General features: G+C 43.8%; 1 protein-coding gene across 3 annotated transcripts in view; it reads right to left on the reverse strand.

Moving 5' to 3' along the window:
- LOC130420102 (ras-specific guanine nucleotide-releasing factor RalGPS1) overlaps positions 1-18,833 on the reverse strand; it is a 93,243-nt gene that overhangs the window by 2,550 nt on the left and 71,860 nt on the right. For 2 of the 3 annotated variants that reach the window (XM_056747191.1, XM_056747190.1), the window contains exons 11-19: positions 7,538-7,605; positions 3,487-3,613; positions 3,221-3,372; positions 2,649-2,697; positions 1,858-1,938; positions 1,083-1,188; positions 812-904; positions 206-311; positions 34-125 (exon numbers count right to left, since the gene is read on the reverse strand). In XM_056747191.1, the coding sequence (XP_056603169.1) occupies positions 34-125; positions 206-311; positions 812-904; positions 1,083-1,188; positions 1,858-1,938; positions 2,649-2,697; positions 3,221-3,372; positions 3,487-3,613; positions 7,538-7,605 (874 nt within the window). The remainder of the gene's footprint in view (positions 1-33; positions 126-205; positions 312-811; positions 905-1,082; positions 1,189-1,857; positions 1,939-2,648; positions 2,698-3,220; positions 3,373-3,486; positions 3,614-7,537; positions 7,606-18,833) is intronic. The other variant, XM_056747192.1, reaches the window with a different exon arrangement.

The raw sequence follows: 18,833 nt of genomic DNA on the forward strand, positions 1-18,833 counted from the left end.
TTAGTTTTACTATATGAAGAATCATCATCTCACCTGAGGTGGTCTTCTCCGACACGCCTCCTGGAGGTTCTTGTGCCACATGATGGCAGAGAACCGATCTCCAGTCTGAAACTTGTAAACATTCCCTGCCAAAGACATTCAATGCCGATTAAGTTAACAAAATGACAACAACTACCAAACGAAACCATCTTTGGATGAGATTTACCTCTGTCAGGATCATTCAGCTGAAAGATGTTGGGCTGCGCCGGGTCATCCGGCAGAACCGCCATCAAGCCCAAAACTGACACTTTCTTACAGGGTGACGACTTGAACTGTTTTGAAATGTTTGATAAAAAAATTGAATACATACTGTGAATGAAACTTAATACTGCACATTGAAATTGAGTGATATCAGACACTGGAACCATAAAATGATTTTCAAATTGTTTCAAAAACATGGTCTGATTATTTTTTGTCTTAAATAGAGTAGTTATTAATGCCTAAAATGTTATTATTTCAAATGCGATACATTTCTATTCAGGTATGCAGAGATTTTCATGTCAAAGTTTTATATTTCATTCTACTGTCTAATAATAAGTGCTGAAAATTTCTGTATAGTTTGATGACGGAGAGGTTAAAAAAATAACAAAGACTTTACATTAATAACATTAATAACTGTAACTTAAATTTGTTTGTGTAAAGTGGAACAGCTCAGTCGTGGATTGTAAAGGTTTCTGTTTATACAGTCCGACATTTTCATACACGTTTTTTGGCGCTCTCAAAATGGCTCTCAAAATTTCAGTCTCAATGTGCAATGGCTTTAAATTCTCACATGTTTTCTGTCTGTGGCTCTCAGAGCTTTTGATGCGTAGAATATCAAACTGGATCCAGACAGCGTGATCCAGAACCGCGTCCATGAAGAGAGCTACACGCCCATCCACAAAAGAAAGACAAACACACAAGTTTAGAAAGGCAGATTAGAATATTTGTGTGAAATAATTCTTGAAAGGTTATTTAGAGACCACGATTCCCATGTAAATTTAAAACAAAAATCTACTAATGTCAAGTTTATTGAGAGCTACTGATGGTTGAGTAAGGTTCACCTTGGGTTTGCGTCCCTCCTTTAGCAGGGTCTTCCTCTTTAAAGGACCCTCTATTGTGACATCACCGGACCCTCCATGACTGATACCCCGTTCTGCTACAGACGTACTGAACAGCGAAAGTTACATTAACTTCACACAGATATCAGTTTTCACAGTTTTGATCATGTCATGAGGCCACAGAGAACAGAGCTTTACACTTTCACACGTGACAAGAGAATGGAATGAAAGAGGAAACACATCTGCTCGCACACGTACGCAGGTGACAGCATGAGTTTGAGGGAGTAACAGGTTTCCCTTCACCCAGCAAACACCACACTCAGAAAATATCAGATCTGCGCCAAAACCTACTAAGCTGTCAATGCGAGTAATATTATGTATCTACACTTCCTTCACAAACCCAAAGTCCAAATTATAAAGGGCATCGCATGCACCATTCTACAGAGAAGGCAATCCCAGAATGCATTGCTATAAACTCAGTGTATACGGTACGATGCATCGTGTTGCTGTCTGCGGGTACCATTGATCATCACTCATGTCAGCCCAACAGGTTTTGGAACAGAACCTTTGTCTTCAGAAATTTTCATTCAGGGTATATAAACAATGATGAAAATTCATCCCCTGCACAGTGAACACACATGGACATGTTTTTGGCTGAAACTAGGAAAGAGAAGAAAACTGAAAATGTTAAAGAAGAGACGCTGCATGCGAAGACAGGTGAACCCTATGTCCCAGAGCCATGAAGAAGGTGACCTTTGACCCAGGCAGAGGTTTGTACCTGTGGGCATGGATGTGACGTCGGGGGCAGTTGCGATGAGAAACCCTCCAGTTAGGGCCAAGAGTGGCGTACAAGCGCCCCCTGTTTGCACATTCGGCACAAGGAGTTTAGTGTCCAAAGTGCACCTTGAGCCCTACTTAGGGTCCACACTATACAGGTCACAGTAAATTCTTCTTTCCTGAGCGATCCCTTTAAAGCTGTGTATTGTAACTTTTTTTATTCAAAATAATAAAAATGTCTCCTTAATTTCATGTCTCTCCTTACTCCAATTCACAACAGCTAGCATGTGATAATGACTTATAAGTTGTGCTGTGGGTAAGATTTTGCAGAAAACGTCAGTTTGAAGTCATTTGACTTAAACATGTAAAGATATACACTTAAAGTAACCAGCAATTTCATGTGTTATACAGATTATAACTGAAAGTTAAGAGGTATATTGCAGGTATAAATGTGCTTTGTGTTTTTCGTGTTTAAGCATTTTGCTGTGGAATGGACAGATAAAAATGTTGTACATTTATAAATGGACACATATTGTATCAAACACTACAACACCAAAATTTAAATAAATACAATTAATAAATGTTATCGTAACATTTAAAATCAAAACAATATAAAGAAAACCACAAAACTGTTATTTTATGGAATAAAAAATGAGTACCTTCAATCTCTTATTTTCACAAAAAGACTTAATATTTTCTGATGACTATAAAAGCTCCAGAACAGTTCAGTGTTCACCCGAATGATGGGAATGATAACTATGTGAATAAATGTGCAGGTGTTAAGACACTCACCTCTCGACTCCTGGGGAAAGATCATCACAAAATGAACTCCCACTGCTTCCTGACAAATCCAAATAAAACCAAACAAATAGTTCATCGAAGAGTTTGGAAAATTGTATTGAACGATAAGCATCAAGAACCACAACTTTTCATTTTGTAAACAATATATGAACAAACGTCTACCAAGAGGCAATTAACTACAAGACATCTATGTTATAATATTCAAACGAATGTGGATGAATCGTGCGGTAATAATGATTCATTTCTTACCGGGCTAAGTTTTCAGTAAAATGATTGATACCATGTTTATAGTTAAAGCTTGTTTTTGATGGATGTTTGGGTTATTATAAAACATGCTTTAGTCATCCAAAAAACCTTGCTGTGTGGGACATTTTAGCCATTTCATAGAATGAAGTTTATTTCGAGACTTAAAAAAATGACGTGTCGTTTCATGGTCAAGTTCATTTTTATGGTTTCTATGCACAAACTAGTTTTTTATTGTGTCTTATAACAAAAATCCCATGACAATGCATATCCTGTTAGAAACAGTGAAAAATCACTTTCATTATCTCTGCTGGTGGTACCTATAGATACGCCGTTGGACACCAATGAGCTCTGTGGGTTGTTCCGGGCTGGACTCTGTGACTCCAGAAAACTATCATCCAGCAGGTGACGTGGTTTCTCGATGGGAAACGTGGCACTTTTACTCTCCACAACACCAAACTGCCACATCATACTGTGAGAGAGAGAAGAACACAGTAGATGTGAATCATGTGTAAACAAGCGTTCTGATAAAATCAAATGTGTACTTTAAAATTGCATAAATGTACTGTATCCACAAGAAACGCACGCGTTGCCCAGACTGTGGCTTTTCCGGTGTCGTGAGGGAGGCGGTGTGGGAACATGGACCCCAGCCGTAGCATCAGGGCAAGTAGGCCGTCGACTGTATCGCACGGACAAAGACACCTCAGACGGACCTTAATAGAGAGAGAGAGAGAGAGAGAGAGAGAGTGAGCGAAAATATGAAATGATTTCTGTGACATGCTCAATAGACAACTAATGGATGTATACACACTGTTGCCGGGGCTCTGCTGTACAAATCCAACCACAAAATAAGCGTAAACATTCTCTCTTCCTCATGAGGGAGACAGAATCAACACTGCCGTTATTATTCCCTCCTGTGAGAGAAAACACAGAGGATTCCCAGAGTAACAGCGTTTCACCGAGCCAATGATCACAGCATCTGTCTGCTTTCCCTCCTGTGTGTGTTTGCTCTGTTGCACAATGACATTTTTTTCTTCTTTGAAGCATTACTTAACAAAAGGATTTTGTCCACCAAATTGTATGAAACGAACACAGATTTTTATATAGCAATTGAGTAAAACTTGACAGAGCAAGTGGTTTATTCCAGACATCTCAGGATATCAAGATATCGATCTTATTTTGTTTTTCACGGTAGAATCATAGTCATACAGATTTGAACCACCTAACAATGGAACGGTTGGTCATTTTGGACACAATTTAAATTAATGTGAACGTGTTAAAAGCAGGAAACAAACGGCGGCTCCTGTGCTGGTGGATACAACACATATAACAAGCACCCGAAGAGAAGCCAAGGGTCGTGTACAGTCCAGCTGCAGTCTCTCAAGAGCTCATTTCTGTTGGATGCCATCATCATTGTTGAGTTCTTTGATGATGTCCGACTGCACAGTGCATTAGCTGAAAGTCTGCGTGCTGGGATTTAATACAGACTGCATTAACATACATTTGTGCACAATGCATTTAAAAAGGATATTTTATCAGTATGTGTGTGTGCGCGCTGGGAATCGAACCCAAAACCAAATGGTGTACCAGTTGAGACACAGGAACCATTATGATACGAGTTACAAGGATCTGTCAATACAGCTGATGTAAGAGGCAATTAAACATTCATCATTTGAGTTGTCATCTAAAGAAATGTCTGGTTTGTTTCAGATGGACTTTTTATTTGAAATAATTTCTAGGCCAATATGTTCCGCAAACATTTCATGTCAAAAATGTCTCAACATTTCCAAGGAAAATTCACAAAAGAAGGAAAATTGTGTCACTAGCGACTCAATCTCATGATGTTTAATATGATTTTAATTTGTCACATGGAAATGATGACCGTCTGCTATAGATCAAATTCACAAAAAATGACCTTTCACCAATCTTACTGGAGTAGATACCACAACAAATCATAATTTTCAAGCATTTTACATAAAACACAACTGACAGGATACAGACCTAAATAAAAATAATGAAATAAATAGTGAAACTTTGTAGTTGTCAAATATTAGTAAAAAAACAATGGTATAGTATTAATTATGGTAAACTGTAGTAAAATACTAGTCTTTTTTATTTTACTATAGTGTACAACAGTTTAATAATTTACTTTTGTTAATACTAAAGAACTAATTAGTAAATGGTATTAAAATGTATTTTATATCTATTTTAATATAGTACGTACTATAGTATACCACAGTATATTTTCATGATGTGTTTTAAAGGTCATGGGTGCAATTCACACAAAGTGATTAAAACAAATATAAATCGAAGTGTCCGTCAAATGCATAAATGTAATGTAAGTGTAAAAATGACCAACAATAATAAAAGTGACCCCAATATCTGAAGAAAACTAGAATCAGCTGTTCAATCGCATGATGTTTGTTATCTAATATAATTGCATTTAAATCTAAAGAGTGTCCGAATGCCTTTTAGAGTTACTATAAATATTCTCCTGTGTGAAAGCCATGAATTAGAGACGGTGTTGAAAAAGGTTGGCTCCAGAAATCTCATCTCTCTCTCTCTGGTCTGTGTGTGATTAAGGTCTGGACATCACGAACACGGTTCGACTCGAACAAGACTTCTTCCAGCTATTAATAGTTTCCCAGTGAGGTATTTGAGAAATAAAGCGCATCTGTGTTGTAAGACTGAGAGACCGAGATAAGTATGTGTTCTCCCTCCCTGCGCTTTTCCCAGTAAACACGACTTGTTTTGCGATACGTTTCTGCGCACGTGTGTTCTGTGTTTTGCCCTGTTGTAAGTCGTGGTCCTGGCCAGTGGTTTTTTCTTTAATGGAGAAACTGACGCATGCAGATTATGTAACAGACGGTTTCCCTTCAGAGACCTCGTCCACCTGACTCTTCCTGTGATGTAAACATGCGGCAGAAACACGCGGCCAAACTTTTCATTTACATGCAAGGAAAATATTTTCCTAATTAATTTAAAATCACACAAAAACATCTGAGAAAAGGAAACGATCTGAGGAAAGAATGACCACATTATGTCGGATGATCCTTTGAGGACACACACATATGGCTATAATGTTCCATGGAGAAAAAATGTGTCATATACACAATGTCTTTATTTAATAATCATCAGGTTCTCTCAAGGCCAATGAATTCATCTCTAGAGATTTAAGACGATCTTTCACGTCTGTACAAATAAAATCCTGAGAAGGGTTTCCCACGGTCGGTAACCCCACAAACCAGACAGCAACATTCGATTTTATAGCTAAAGGTAAAGAATGAAAGAAACCTATGGATGTGGTTATAAAGCTGAAGAATCGGATTATAAATGACAGATTTTAAGAATAATAAAATGAAAATGTATTTTCTTATTCAAATCTTGTGACTAGACCTTTACTAGTGTTTAACAGTGAGTACATCAAAGAAAAGCAGAAATCCACATCCATACGTTCATTTTAAACCCAATATAGCCACATTCACAGCAAACACCCTCCAAGTAACAAAAACAAGATTTTTAAAACACCACCTAGCAGACAGACCACAGTTTTGTGTTCTTATGGCATGGCCTAACCTGGATGTTTGTTAGATGTCACTTCATGAGTTAAAACTTTGGGATAAACCTTTCCAGATCAACACCAGCGTTTGTGAATTCTTAAAGAGTAAGTATTACAATGTCCTTAAAATTACATGTCATGCAGTGTGTAATGTTGCTTTGTCTGAATGTTAGCAGTCTGACAAGTTGCAAAGCCGAAAGTGAAGGAATAACAAAGTTATTGGCTTTAGAAAAATAGGAGTCGACTCTGAATCACGCAAACGAGTCGTCTGTCGTTCAAATTTCAGTTCCGGGTTGGATTTGTGTCCATTGAATATAGAAACTAAATATACTGAATATAGCAAATAAACATTAAATTGGCCTCGAAGACAGTGTAATAATATAACGCAGCGATGAAGCCCCGGGAGGCAGTGGAATCACTTGTTCGAAGCATTGCACAACAACTACAGACCATCACTGAGTCTTCTTCTGCCAAGTGTGTGTCTGGACTAAATAATCACAGCCTCCAGGTGGAGCGTGAGATGAGCAGATTCGTTATGTTGGGATTATGAGGGATCCGCCGAGAGACATTATCTCGGGTTTGTTTTCTCAGCCACTCATCTTCCCTTTGGCCTTTAAATGAGTCAAACTGGACTGACACCTCTCGGCCCCTCAGGTACCCTCAATAACTCGAACACTAGGGGCTTCATAAGGCCCAGAAGAGTTGAATGTGTCCCTTGGGTTAAATACCTTGAGAATGAGTGTCTGTGTGTGTACTCAAAGACATTTTCAACTCCAGAACACATGGTGCTGAATGTTCAGGGCTACATGCTAATCCGCTCCAAAATATCTTTTGAAACAGTTCATGATGTGGGGAATCTATTTTGTCTGAACTTTTTGTGAATGCTTTGAAGATGATTTTTGTTTTGACGCATCTTGTTGTACATCTTCCACATTTCATGTGAAGAACACGTCTTAAAGGCACAGCTACACAAAATGGTATGATTGGATGCAAGGACTTTTCTACTTGAAGCTAAAAATTTTAACCATAGATATAGATATTTTTCTATAATGATAATGACATAAACATAAATACAAACCTGCGAGATCCTCTTTAGATGTGGCAATGCGTGGTGAACTGTTCCCTGGTTCAATTTTCAAAGACAGTCTGTAATGAAAAGAACATGCAAGATGTATGACAAAAACACACCAGGCCTTCTATTAAACGTCAGGGTCCAACAATTATTATTTCAAAACTCATGTTTGGCTAAGTATGTACTGATGGCGAAAGATATTTGGAAGAATGCTTGTAACCAAAGTCCTTATCCACCATTGACTACCATAGTATGAAAAATGACAAAGGCAGTCAAAAGTGCACCAGTACTGTTTGCTTGCCTACATCCTTCAAAATATCTTCTTTAGTGTTCACCAGAACAAAGAAATTCATATTGATTTGGAACAACTCGAGGGTGAGTAAAGGATGACAGAAGTTTCTTTTTGGGTGAACTGTTCCTTTAAGTGTAATGTTTTCAATTTTGTGGTTGGAAAGGACCACAAAGCACCATTACGTACACTTGGCTATGAGTACATAAGACCATTTATTAACGTTAAACAGTAAAAAAAAATATTACTGAGATATAATTATGTCACAAGCAATCAAGGGTTCAAAGTGACGCTTCACAGTTTAACGCAAAATGGACTACTATAAAACTACAGTGTTTACTACAAACTACAGTGCTGTCTATAAAACAGCTCACAGAGGTCAAGTTACCTCTTACACAACACATTTAACCACTTGCTTTCATGAGACCCACTTGACCCTGGAGGAGACGCTGTGCCAAAGTCAATCGTGAGCCATGTGGCCGATAACATTTCATATTAACACAAGCGATCAAAACCTAGACAACTACTTATCAGCTTTCTTCCAAACCATCAGCTGGAAACAAGCAATACATGACTAAACTGATAAAAACCCAACAAAATTAATTTATAAATCTTCATTTCACGGTTTGCCACATTGCACAGTGTGAAACGTCGAAAATAACCACCTGAGGTGGAAAGTAACGAATTACATTTAATCGCGTTACTGTATTGAGTAGGTTTTTATTGTGTAGGCTACTTGTACTTTTTTAAGTAGCTTTTAAAATCTGTAATTTTACAAGTACTTAAGTATGATTTGTGTGACGTATTGTACGACGTTATATTTAAAATCACATCCGTTACGGAGTAAACGGATGGAGACGGAGAAGAGTGGACCTGTCCTAAAGATGAAACCCCATCAAACTCTGACTGCAGAAGACAATGTAGTAACCCTGACCATGTTTAAGCAACCATTTCAGATTCAAAACAGGATTATGGACGCTGTGCAAACTAGCATCTTATAAAAATCATTGTGTGCATGAATGTTGAGGTACAATAAGATCAATAATATTTGTTTAAATACTGCTCGTACCCTTGTTGTATTGGTAACTTACAAGAAGTTTGGACAGTGTAGTTAAAGTCAAAATGACATTGGTCCATAATGCTATATTTATGTGTTTAATCCCGTTTTGTAGATGCACGGTTCACTAATGTATCTGCACCACATTTACGCAGTGTGTATGGAACCGAACTGAACAACTTCTGTTTTAATGACATGTTTAAACGTGCAAAATATGTCTCTCTCTCTTCTGTAAGCATCGGGGCAAGAAAGTCACATGAATATGCTTGCTATTTCATGCGTTCTGAAGAGCCTCTCCAGCCCTCCCATAAAAAGGACAGTGTTGCCAGATCATATATTGTTGAAAAGAACAGCAAACAATGACAAACCCAAAATAAACCTACACATCGACACATTCAATAAGGCAAAAAACACTACACGCAACACTTCAGTATATTAACTATATAATGTATATGCAGCTTCATAAGAGAAGAATAAACATCAAATGCGAAGCTCTTAAAAATATGTAAACATGGCAACACCAGAGCGTGCTGTGAAGTTCGGAACATAAACATAACACAGCGTCTCCATCTGTGTTTTAGTTAAAGTTGCCTCACTTAACCAGTATGGCCGAAGAACAGCAGATAGCCTACGTATCAAACGGATTAAACTCTTGGGAATGGGATTCATGTTTCTTTGTCACTGCGAAATGTTGCCATGGTAACGACCAGGTTACAACTGTAAAACATCACATTTACTCTCATTCCGAACAAACGTGTAACCCTGCGTGGAACGATTTATATGTGGTTTCACTATTGAAACTGAACAGTGTGTAACATTGAGAATTTCTTGCGAAAGGAAGGCTTTAAATCTTTTTTAAGGTTTAATTTTGCTTCTGAAGAAAATGTAGATTGATTTAATAATTGTTGAAGTTAATATTTCTGCTATGTGATTCTGTGATATTTCTGCAAAACAAGACAAAAAAAATCTTTATTGATTGGAGTGCAGTTGTAACCTGTTTTAAAATATAAAATGTGGCACTATGATGACTATTGTTTAAAGTAACTTTTAGTTTGGGTAAGTAAATTTTACTATAATTTCATCAAAGTAGTGGTACTTGTATTTGAGTATAATATTTTTGTACTTTTTCCGCCGCTGATAACCACACCATACAAATACCAAAACTAAAAGGCTCTGACAAATAAGAGCTGTACTTAACACTAAAAATAGAGTTTAAACGTGATGGTTTTTTATTTCCAACATCTGTTATATGTGACACACTTTCATTTCTAATCTGGTCTTTTTTTATGCAAACCTCGCACATTTTTGGAGCATTATAACCAAACAAGATTTGCCATCAATTACTGTAACCAGATCAATAACGTTGGCCAGCCCAACTTGAACCGTCAACGTAAATTAAATGAGAAGCAGATTAATAATATGAGAAATTACATCTAGCAAGGAAACAATGAAACAGCCAAAAACAGCTATTCAACAACTTGAAACAGCGTGTTTGGGGATCTGGTGTGAAGAAAAGGATAAATTCCTCTCAGATAAGACACTGTTTGTGAGGAAGTTTAAATATTTAGACTCGGATAAGTGGTGGGTGTGGTTTATTCCCAAAGCAATCAATCATTGTGAGGTAATTTGCATGTCAACCACTTAAAGAGTTTCCACCGACCTAAGCGGTCAGAGCGTTTTAAAATCACGAAAACAAGACTTGTGGTAAGAGTTTAGGAACTAGATAACACGGCTCTCATTCAAACCGACACTTCGACAGCGTGTCCGCCCGTGAAGGGTGATACAAATCACACAAGGTTCAGTGTTCATTAGTATGTTCCCTAAGTATACAGCAGACAGACAGCACACTGGGTCTTGGAACACTGCCACACGTGTAGAGATGCTCTTCAAAAAACCTGCGACTGTTTCTTTCATGTTTGTACCGCAGTCAGACTATTGGAAATGGTACAGAGGGGAAACGGCCGCTGGCGATCAGGGAGGCTGAGGTCCGTCAGAGCAGGACACAGCCAGTAGGATGATGTCAACACTGGATGAACATCAACAGTCCACCCTACATCATCCAAGCCTGTGAGGCCACGCGAGGTCGAACTGGGGACATGTCGTGATGGGTTCACAGACGGATCGTTGCCATGGAGACCGCACAAAAACTGGTTTCTTGTCTCTCTGCTACGAAATGTGGACCTCAAGTTTTCTCTTATCTGTTTTAAACTGCCCTGAGTGATGCAAAAAACACCCTGGAAAATTTAGATGCTCAGTATAGACGAGAGAAGAGATATGCTGCATGCACAATGATGGGAGGGCTTAGGCACGTGCAACTACTCAAGTGGCTTTGGGTGCTTGAGTCTAGGCCCTTTTTTTTTAATTAATACATGCGTGTGCTTGGTGTGTGTTTTTGTTTGCGAACAGCTTTTCCTGACAAACAAATAGATAATAACAGGTCAGGTCGCGAAAAGTTAAAGGTTCTGATGGCGTTTTAATAACATCGCTAATGAGTTAGCTTAAGTTTAAAATCATTGGCATAAGTTACATACTAACTTAATGGAGATTCGACAGCTGAATACAGAATTAAAATGAATAACGTCATCAGTTTCACCTCCTCGATATGTAAATCAGACGTTAAGTAATTAAAATGTGCTAACTTGCATACATTTTTCAGGCCATGTAGATGAATAGGATAAACAAAATAACTAAAGCATATCTCAAGTTATTAATATGACTTACAACAAGAATATTTCCCTCGAAATGTTATGTTTGAATATGCAGATATATATGCAGCTTGTTTTGGTTGATTTAGCAGAAATCTACAGAAGCAAACAATGAGGGTATAGTAGGCTTTAAAAAAAACAATGTGTATTTTGGAAATTTCCTTTCCATTGGAGCAAATGAGACCCAACATCTCAAAATTAAACAGTACATTAAGTGTCCTGCCTTAAACAATAACTTGATTGTTTATTACAACAATAATAATTTTAATTATAATAATAATTAGTTAAGCTGCTGTATCATTTTGCAGTGTGTTTTAGTTATTTTTGCTGGTTTTTGTGCCGTAAAATTACAAATTAGCACCAACTGCCTTTTTCAGTTTAATGTGAAGGTCACTGTTGGTGTCCCAATAACACCAAAATAATTTCAATCGTTTATTCTCTTGTGCAAAATTAACAAATTTAGCCTTGAAAACATACACATTGTGGCTTAGATTCCTTTTTTGTTGCCTGTTCTTGTGATAAAATTAGTGAATTCTAAAGAAGACCATGGTCTCTATGTGATCTGATTATTTTGTAGACATCGGTTGAAAAAACACAAATCAATTAGGTTAGTGTGAGGGATCAAAAAAAAGTTGATTTAATATATTTTTACATTATGTTTAGAAAAAATGTAAACAAAAATGAGAAGTGCCCTTTTTTCCACTTGAGCCCCTGCCCCTCAAAATGTCTGTGCACGTCCCTGGAGGGCTATTTAAAAAAAAAAAATGTCATTTAAAAAATGAATGACTTTCTTTCTTCTTCTGCAGAACATAAAAGAAGATGTTTTGAAGAATGTTTATAACCAAACAACGAACAACAGAAAACCACTGAGACATTTCTCAAAATATCTGCTTTTGTGTTCCACAGAAAAAAGTCATTATGACGACAGTAATTTCGGGCGAACTGTTGCTTTAAATGTAACCAGTAACCCAATCCAAATTCCATTACATGTAAGAAAGTTACTGTCATTAATAAATTATACATGAAAGTAAATGGGTTTATTTCTGGATAATGTAGGAAATCTAGCAAAGCGTTTCAGTCTGATTAGGTAACAAGTATTACACCAGACTCAGTATAAAACATGATGTGTTATGAAACTGTTCCTGCGGGTGACATCCACCGGCCAAAACAAAAACAGAACTGAGATTACTCAAATGATTTACTGATTCTCTGTAATCAGGACTAGATTCAGTCCAAATCTCTTTAATTAAGTGAAGCAGAGGAGAGGCCGAGAGAACATTGGAAGAAAGGGTTCAACATAATGAGATGTGTTTAAATATCACTTAAAGAAACTGCATTTACGTTAGAACATTACAAATGAAAATCACCAAAACGTCTTGGTTACGTATGTAACCTCAGTTCCCTGATGGAGGGAACGAGACGTTGTGTCGAGAACGACAGATGGGGTTCGCCCTTGAGAACCAATCAACTCTGACTACTATAGAAAAGGCCAATGAAATTTGGCGAATGCAATTTGCATGCCGGGCTCCGCCCCCGGAAATCCGGTATAAAAGGAGGCCGGCGTGCAGCATTCACTTACCTTTGTTCTGAAGAGCCTGAGACCTCTCAAACTGCAGCAGAATACGATACGTGTTCGTGGCATAAGGGACACAACGTCTCGTTCCCTCCATCAGGGAACTGAGGTTACATACGTAACCAAGACGTTCCCTTTCTGTCGGTCTCTCGACGTTGTGTCGAGAACGACAGATGGGGTTGCCTATGGAAAACGCCACAACGCTGTATCGCGTCACAATCTCTAGCGAAGCGACGGTAACAAGCCTGGGCGTGTCATCTCGAAGCTTTCGTGAGACTGTAACCTTCCAGTGTGGTGGTCGGGGGGTTCCAGAGCTTTCTTGGAGAAAGATGGGTACAGCCCTGACCGGTAACTTTCACGGACGGGGCCTTAGCTCTCTATAGGCGAGAGGCCGTCCAGATCAGTTTACACCGGGTAAGCGCGACTCTTAATCAGAGAAGCGCTACAGAGGCCACCTCCTACCCGTGGGGAGGAATATGGTGGATATAGGTATGGTCTCGTCCTTGGAGGAGAACGCATGGAACGTGCGGACTGAGTAGTTAACCGCGAGGTGGAGGCCCACCTGGGGAAGCTCATGGGTTACCAGGAGTGGGAACCATTCTCATGAGGATACATCAGACGGAACAGCCCACGGAGGGGGTGTTACAGACGTCCGGTAGCACTAGGTCCGGTTAGAGCTATCTGTGATAGCTCACATGGTATCCCGGCCTAAGGGGGAAGGCTGCTCTGCCCAGCCAGCCCCCAGGGGGTGCTTGTTTGGTGATGGATGGAATGCCTATTCTTAACCAGTGTCTGGGTAAGAAGGGAGGCTGGTGAGGTACCAGTTTCTTAGCGATGTGTTCGGGTAAGAAGAAAAGGTAAATAGCACACTGACCCAACCTGTTAGAGGGTGGAAAGGTGCTTTCGCAGGCATACGCCCCCCCGGATGCAAGTCCTAAATGTCGCCACGCAGGACGTGGGCTGACACCGGGTTTACGCGAAGGTTGTTAACCCTTGCGAAGGTGTTTGGGCATAGCCCAACCCGCAGCTCTACAGATGTCTGCTAGAGAGGCGCTTCTGCCAGTGTCCAGGAGGTGGCTAAACTCCGTGTGGAGTGAGCCCTCACTGCCAATGGGCATGGGAGATTCTGAGATCGGAATGCCGTCGTAACGGCGTCCACGACCCAGTGCGCCAGCCTCTGTTTGGAGACAGCCTTCCCCTTCTGCTGTCCTCCAACAGACACGGAGCTGGTCAGAGCTTCAGAGCTCTGCGTGCGGTCCAGTACGTACTGGACACAACACTAATCGGGTTGGGTCTTCCTCCCCTATGGGGAGCGCCTGCAAGTTCAACACTTGGCCCCGGAGGGAGTAGTGGGAACTTCTTGGGCACGCATCCGGGCCTGGGTCTCAAGATAACGTGAGAGTTTCCAGGGCCGAGTTTAAGGCAATCCAGGGACACGGAGGATGCTCGGTGGTCCCCTACCCTCTTGAAGGAAGTGAGCGCCGTCAGGAGGGCCGTCTTACTCTATGAGGAAGATCGGAACCTCCGAGGGGCTCTTTGGGGGGCCCTGAGGCTCCCCAGGACCACTTAGGGTCCCAAGAGGGTATGGAGCGGAGATGAAGCGGATTCCGCCCTCTCGCTGCTTAGGAACCTGGAGACCAGGTCGTGTTGCCCTAGAAACTTTCCACCGACTGAGTCGTGATGAGTGGCAATAGCGACTACATACACTTTCAGTGTGGAAGGGAGATGTTAGTCTCCAGTCTCGTGAGGAGGGGAACACAATCCTGATCAAGCACCTCAGTGGGTCTTTCTCGTTGAGAAAGACACCAGGACGAGAAGAGGCACCGTCTAGAGGCGTGTAACCGCCTAGTAGATGGGGCCCTAGCCTGGGTGATGGTCTCAGCCGTATAGGGGGAGTAGCCATCTTAGGATCTTCTCGTCCCGTCTAGAGACCAGACATGGGTGTTCCAGAGGTCTGATCTGGGATGCCAGAACGTGTCCTTCCCCTGAGAGAGCAGGTCCTCTGTCAGGGGAATGGTTCAGGGGGAGTCGCTGTCCAGAGCATCGGCTCTGAGGCCAAGTGCGGTTAGACCGGTGTGGTGTAACCAATAACACTTGGTGCTCCTGCTCCCTGACCTTGCACAGAGTCTGTACAAGAAGGCTCCTGGGGGGGGGAAGGTGTGCTTCCGCCCATCCCGCGGCCAGCTGTGCGCAAGGATATCCGTGCCGAGGGCAGGGACTATCAAGCGGGCAAATGGTGGTGTTACGGGAGGTGAACAGGTTTTACCTGGGCCTACCCGAACAGCCTCCAAATGAGCTGGACTGCACGGGGGTGGAGTCGCCACTCTCCACGAGGCATAAACTGGCGAGAAAGCACGTCGGCTGTCTAGTTCAGTTTGCCCGGGGTGTGTGGCCTGCAGGGAACGAGTCACCTGTTGACTCCACCGGAGGAGGCGTCGAGCAAGTTGTGTTTAGCTGCTGTGTGCGAACGCCACCCTGACGATCTGTATTCGCTACAGCTATAGTGCTGTCCTCGGAACAGCACGTGCATGTCTCGCACGAGAGGCCGTAGCCTGCTCAGTGCAAGTAGCATAGCCCACAACTCTTGGCAATTGATATGCCAGCGCAGGCGGGGGTTCGTCCAAGACCCCACCTGCGTGCCCGTTGCACACTACACCGCACCCCTGCAGGGAGACTTCAGTCGTCACCACGACCTGCCTCATAACCTGCTCAAAGGGACCTGAGTCCGTCGAAAAAGTCATAAAGACTAGGGGTTATGGTGCGTCGGCAGCAGGGCGGCATCACCATGCGCCTGCTGCCGGTGTGCCACGCTCTCCTCGGAACTCGACTCTGAAACCAGTGTTGGAGCGGTGTCATGTGCATCAACTCGAGGGGTATTAACCCGCGAGGACGCCATGTGTCCCAGGAGCCTCTGAATTGTTTCAGGGGGACCGCTGTCTGCCTTAAATGTTCATTTCAGACAGTTCAACACTGGTTGGGCACAACTGCGGACAGGTGTGCCGACATGGTGACAGAGCTGAGTTCCATACCGAGAAAGAGGATGCTCTGCACTGGGGAGAGCTTGCCCCTCTCTTGGTTGACCTGGAGTCCCAATCGACCTAGGTGCCGGAGCACCAGGTCCCTTTGTGTACATAACAGATCTCGCGAGTGTGCCAAGATAGGCCAGTCGCTGAGATAGTTTAGTACCCGCTCGCCTTCCTCCTCTCAGGGAGAAAGGGCGGTCAGGGACAGACCGAAAGGGAGGACTCTGTACTGATATGCCCGCCTCTCGCACGCGAACCGTGGGAACGGCCGGTGTCGAGGAGGATCGAGACATGAAAGTAAGCGTCCTTCAGGTCGATTGCCACGAACCAATCCTGACACCTCATAGATGTCAGGACGCGCCTCTGTGTGAGCACCCTGAATGGCAGCTTGTGAAGGTGCTCTGTTCAGGGTACGCAGCCTTTGGGGGCAACCCGCCGTCTTTCTTGGGAACGATGAAGTGCGGGTGGTGACCCACTGAACATCTTGGTTTTGAGGGACGAACTCGATGCCTGTTTTGCCAGAAGGGTGGTGACCTCTACCCGAAGTACGGAGGCGTCCCTGCCTCTGACAGAGGGAGAGATGATGCCCCGAAACTTGGGTGAGTCTCTGGCGAACTGGATCGAGTAACCAAGACGGACCGCCCTCATTAGCCAGCGAGACAGTGTGGGCAGCTCTCGAGCTCCCAGGGACTGTGACAGGGTGACCAAGGGGACGGTCTGCTTCATCATTCCCACGGGGGGTGGTTCGTCGGCTGGCGGAGCTAACCATGTCGCGGGGAGTCCCCGGAGGGAAGGTTTTTGCTCCGCCTGCTTACCTGCCTGGCGGGACAACGGCACGCACTGTCGGTTTGAGAGTGGTGACGGCTGTCGTATGTGTACGACCTCACGCCTCGCCAGGGTGTGAGGTCGGTTCGCCGAGCACAGTCCAGTGGAGTGTGCGATCGGCTGCAAGTAAACCCGGGGAGAACAGAAAACTCAGTGAGTAAGTGGGCGCCAAGCCCTAACAAGGGCCCGGCTTTGGTGACGAGGCAGGAGTCGTCCCGTACCGACCGATCAGAGCCGTGGCTGTGAAGGTTCGGGCCCGATGTTGTTCTCCCTGGGGTCTTCCCGTCAGTGTCCCTTCTCGCGAGGAGGTTGCTGACGGGGTGGAGGTTTCCCCCTCGACCTCTGCTTCCGGGGTGCCGCCTGTGGGGGCACAGGAACCGGAGCCGATGTCGAAAGGGTCCTGGGTTGCAGGGAAGCAGACGTCACGTGAGATCTCGGAGGCCTGTAGGCGGCCGAGTCGCGGCGTGAAAAAAATGTGGTTAATTGCCACTGTCTGCTTCGCCGTCAAAAAACTGCTGAGCGCAGTCCTCGACGGTGTTACCAACAACCCACCCTGCGAGATGAGTGCATCAAGAAAGCGGACTTCCTTGCTGTCACTCTTCTGCACAAGGTATAGCCGGGGGTGTCTCTCCTGGACCACTACCGTGGACATCGTCCGACCCAGGGCCCGTGCCGCCGCCTTAGTCGCCCGTAGAGCGCTGTCAGCGGTGGCACGGAGATCCTGCATTATACCCGGGTCGGCCTTACCCTCGTGGAGCCCTCTCAACGCCCTGGCCTGGCGGACCTGCAGGATGGCCAAGGCATAGAGAGAGGAGGCAGCCTGGCCCGCAACATCGCAAGCTTTCGACACCAGTGATGCCGAAGTCTTACGTGCTTTGGACGGTAGGAGTGGTCGATCCCCCCCCAGGTGGTAGCCGTCCGCGGCACAGGTGCACCGCAGGCGGACGTTCCACCCGGGGGATCTCGACGCAGTCCTTGGCTGCCTCACCATCGAGGGAAGTAAGGGAGCCGGAGCTGGTTTCACTGGAACGGTCCGTGAGTGGAGCGTTCCAAGTTTTACACAGCTCCTCATGCACCTCCGGGAAAAACATGGCACCCGGGGTGGGCGCGGTTTGCACCGCGCACCGACCTCGGGAACCACGCATCCCCGGGTTAGCACGGATGACATCACTTCTGCTTCCTCCTGAACTCGACCGCTGGGGGTGGAGTTTGGATTCGGCAGAGTCGGATGCCAGTCTCCCTCCGATGCTGCGAGCGACATCTCATCTACGTCACACATCGTTTCCGAGTGTGTGCGTGAGGATCCGGACGGTATGCCACCGCCGGTTGGGGAACGTTCAGAAGAGCGAATCGGGGTGCGATCGGCCCGTGAGCACTTGGCTGGCGGGTTTACGTTCGCAGAGTTCCCCGTATCACTAACGCTGCTAACGTGGGTGGTCATCGGGGCCGTAGCCACAGATGTCACAGCCCGGGTAGCAGACGAAATGGTGGCTGGTTCCCGTAGGAAGACAGCCACCCGTGACCGCAACTTCTGAATGACAATCTGCCCGCAGTGCAGGCAGATGTGTCAACGAACGCTGCTTCAGTGTGCTGGACGCCCAGACACCTAATGCAGCGATCGTGTCCCTCCCCCTCCTCGATGAGGGTGCCGCACCCAAGAGAACAGCGGGACATGCCGCGCTGGAGAATGCTCAGTCAGTCCTGAAAAGGACTTTTAGAAAAAATCTCTAACACCTCCGGAACCGCCGAGACGCCCAGGGGAAGGTCGCTGCAGGAAGGGACGATCCGCTGTAACACGTCGTAGCACCAGCGTGTAGTTGTAGAGGATTG

This window comes from Triplophysa dalaica, chromosome 4 (assembly GCF_015846415.1).
Source record: "Triplophysa dalaica isolate WHDGS20190420 chromosome 4, ASM1584641v1, whole genome shotgun sequence".
In the NCBI taxonomy this organism is placed as follows: domain Eukaryota; kingdom Metazoa; phylum Chordata; class Actinopteri; order Cypriniformes; family Nemacheilidae; genus Triplophysa; species Triplophysa dalaica.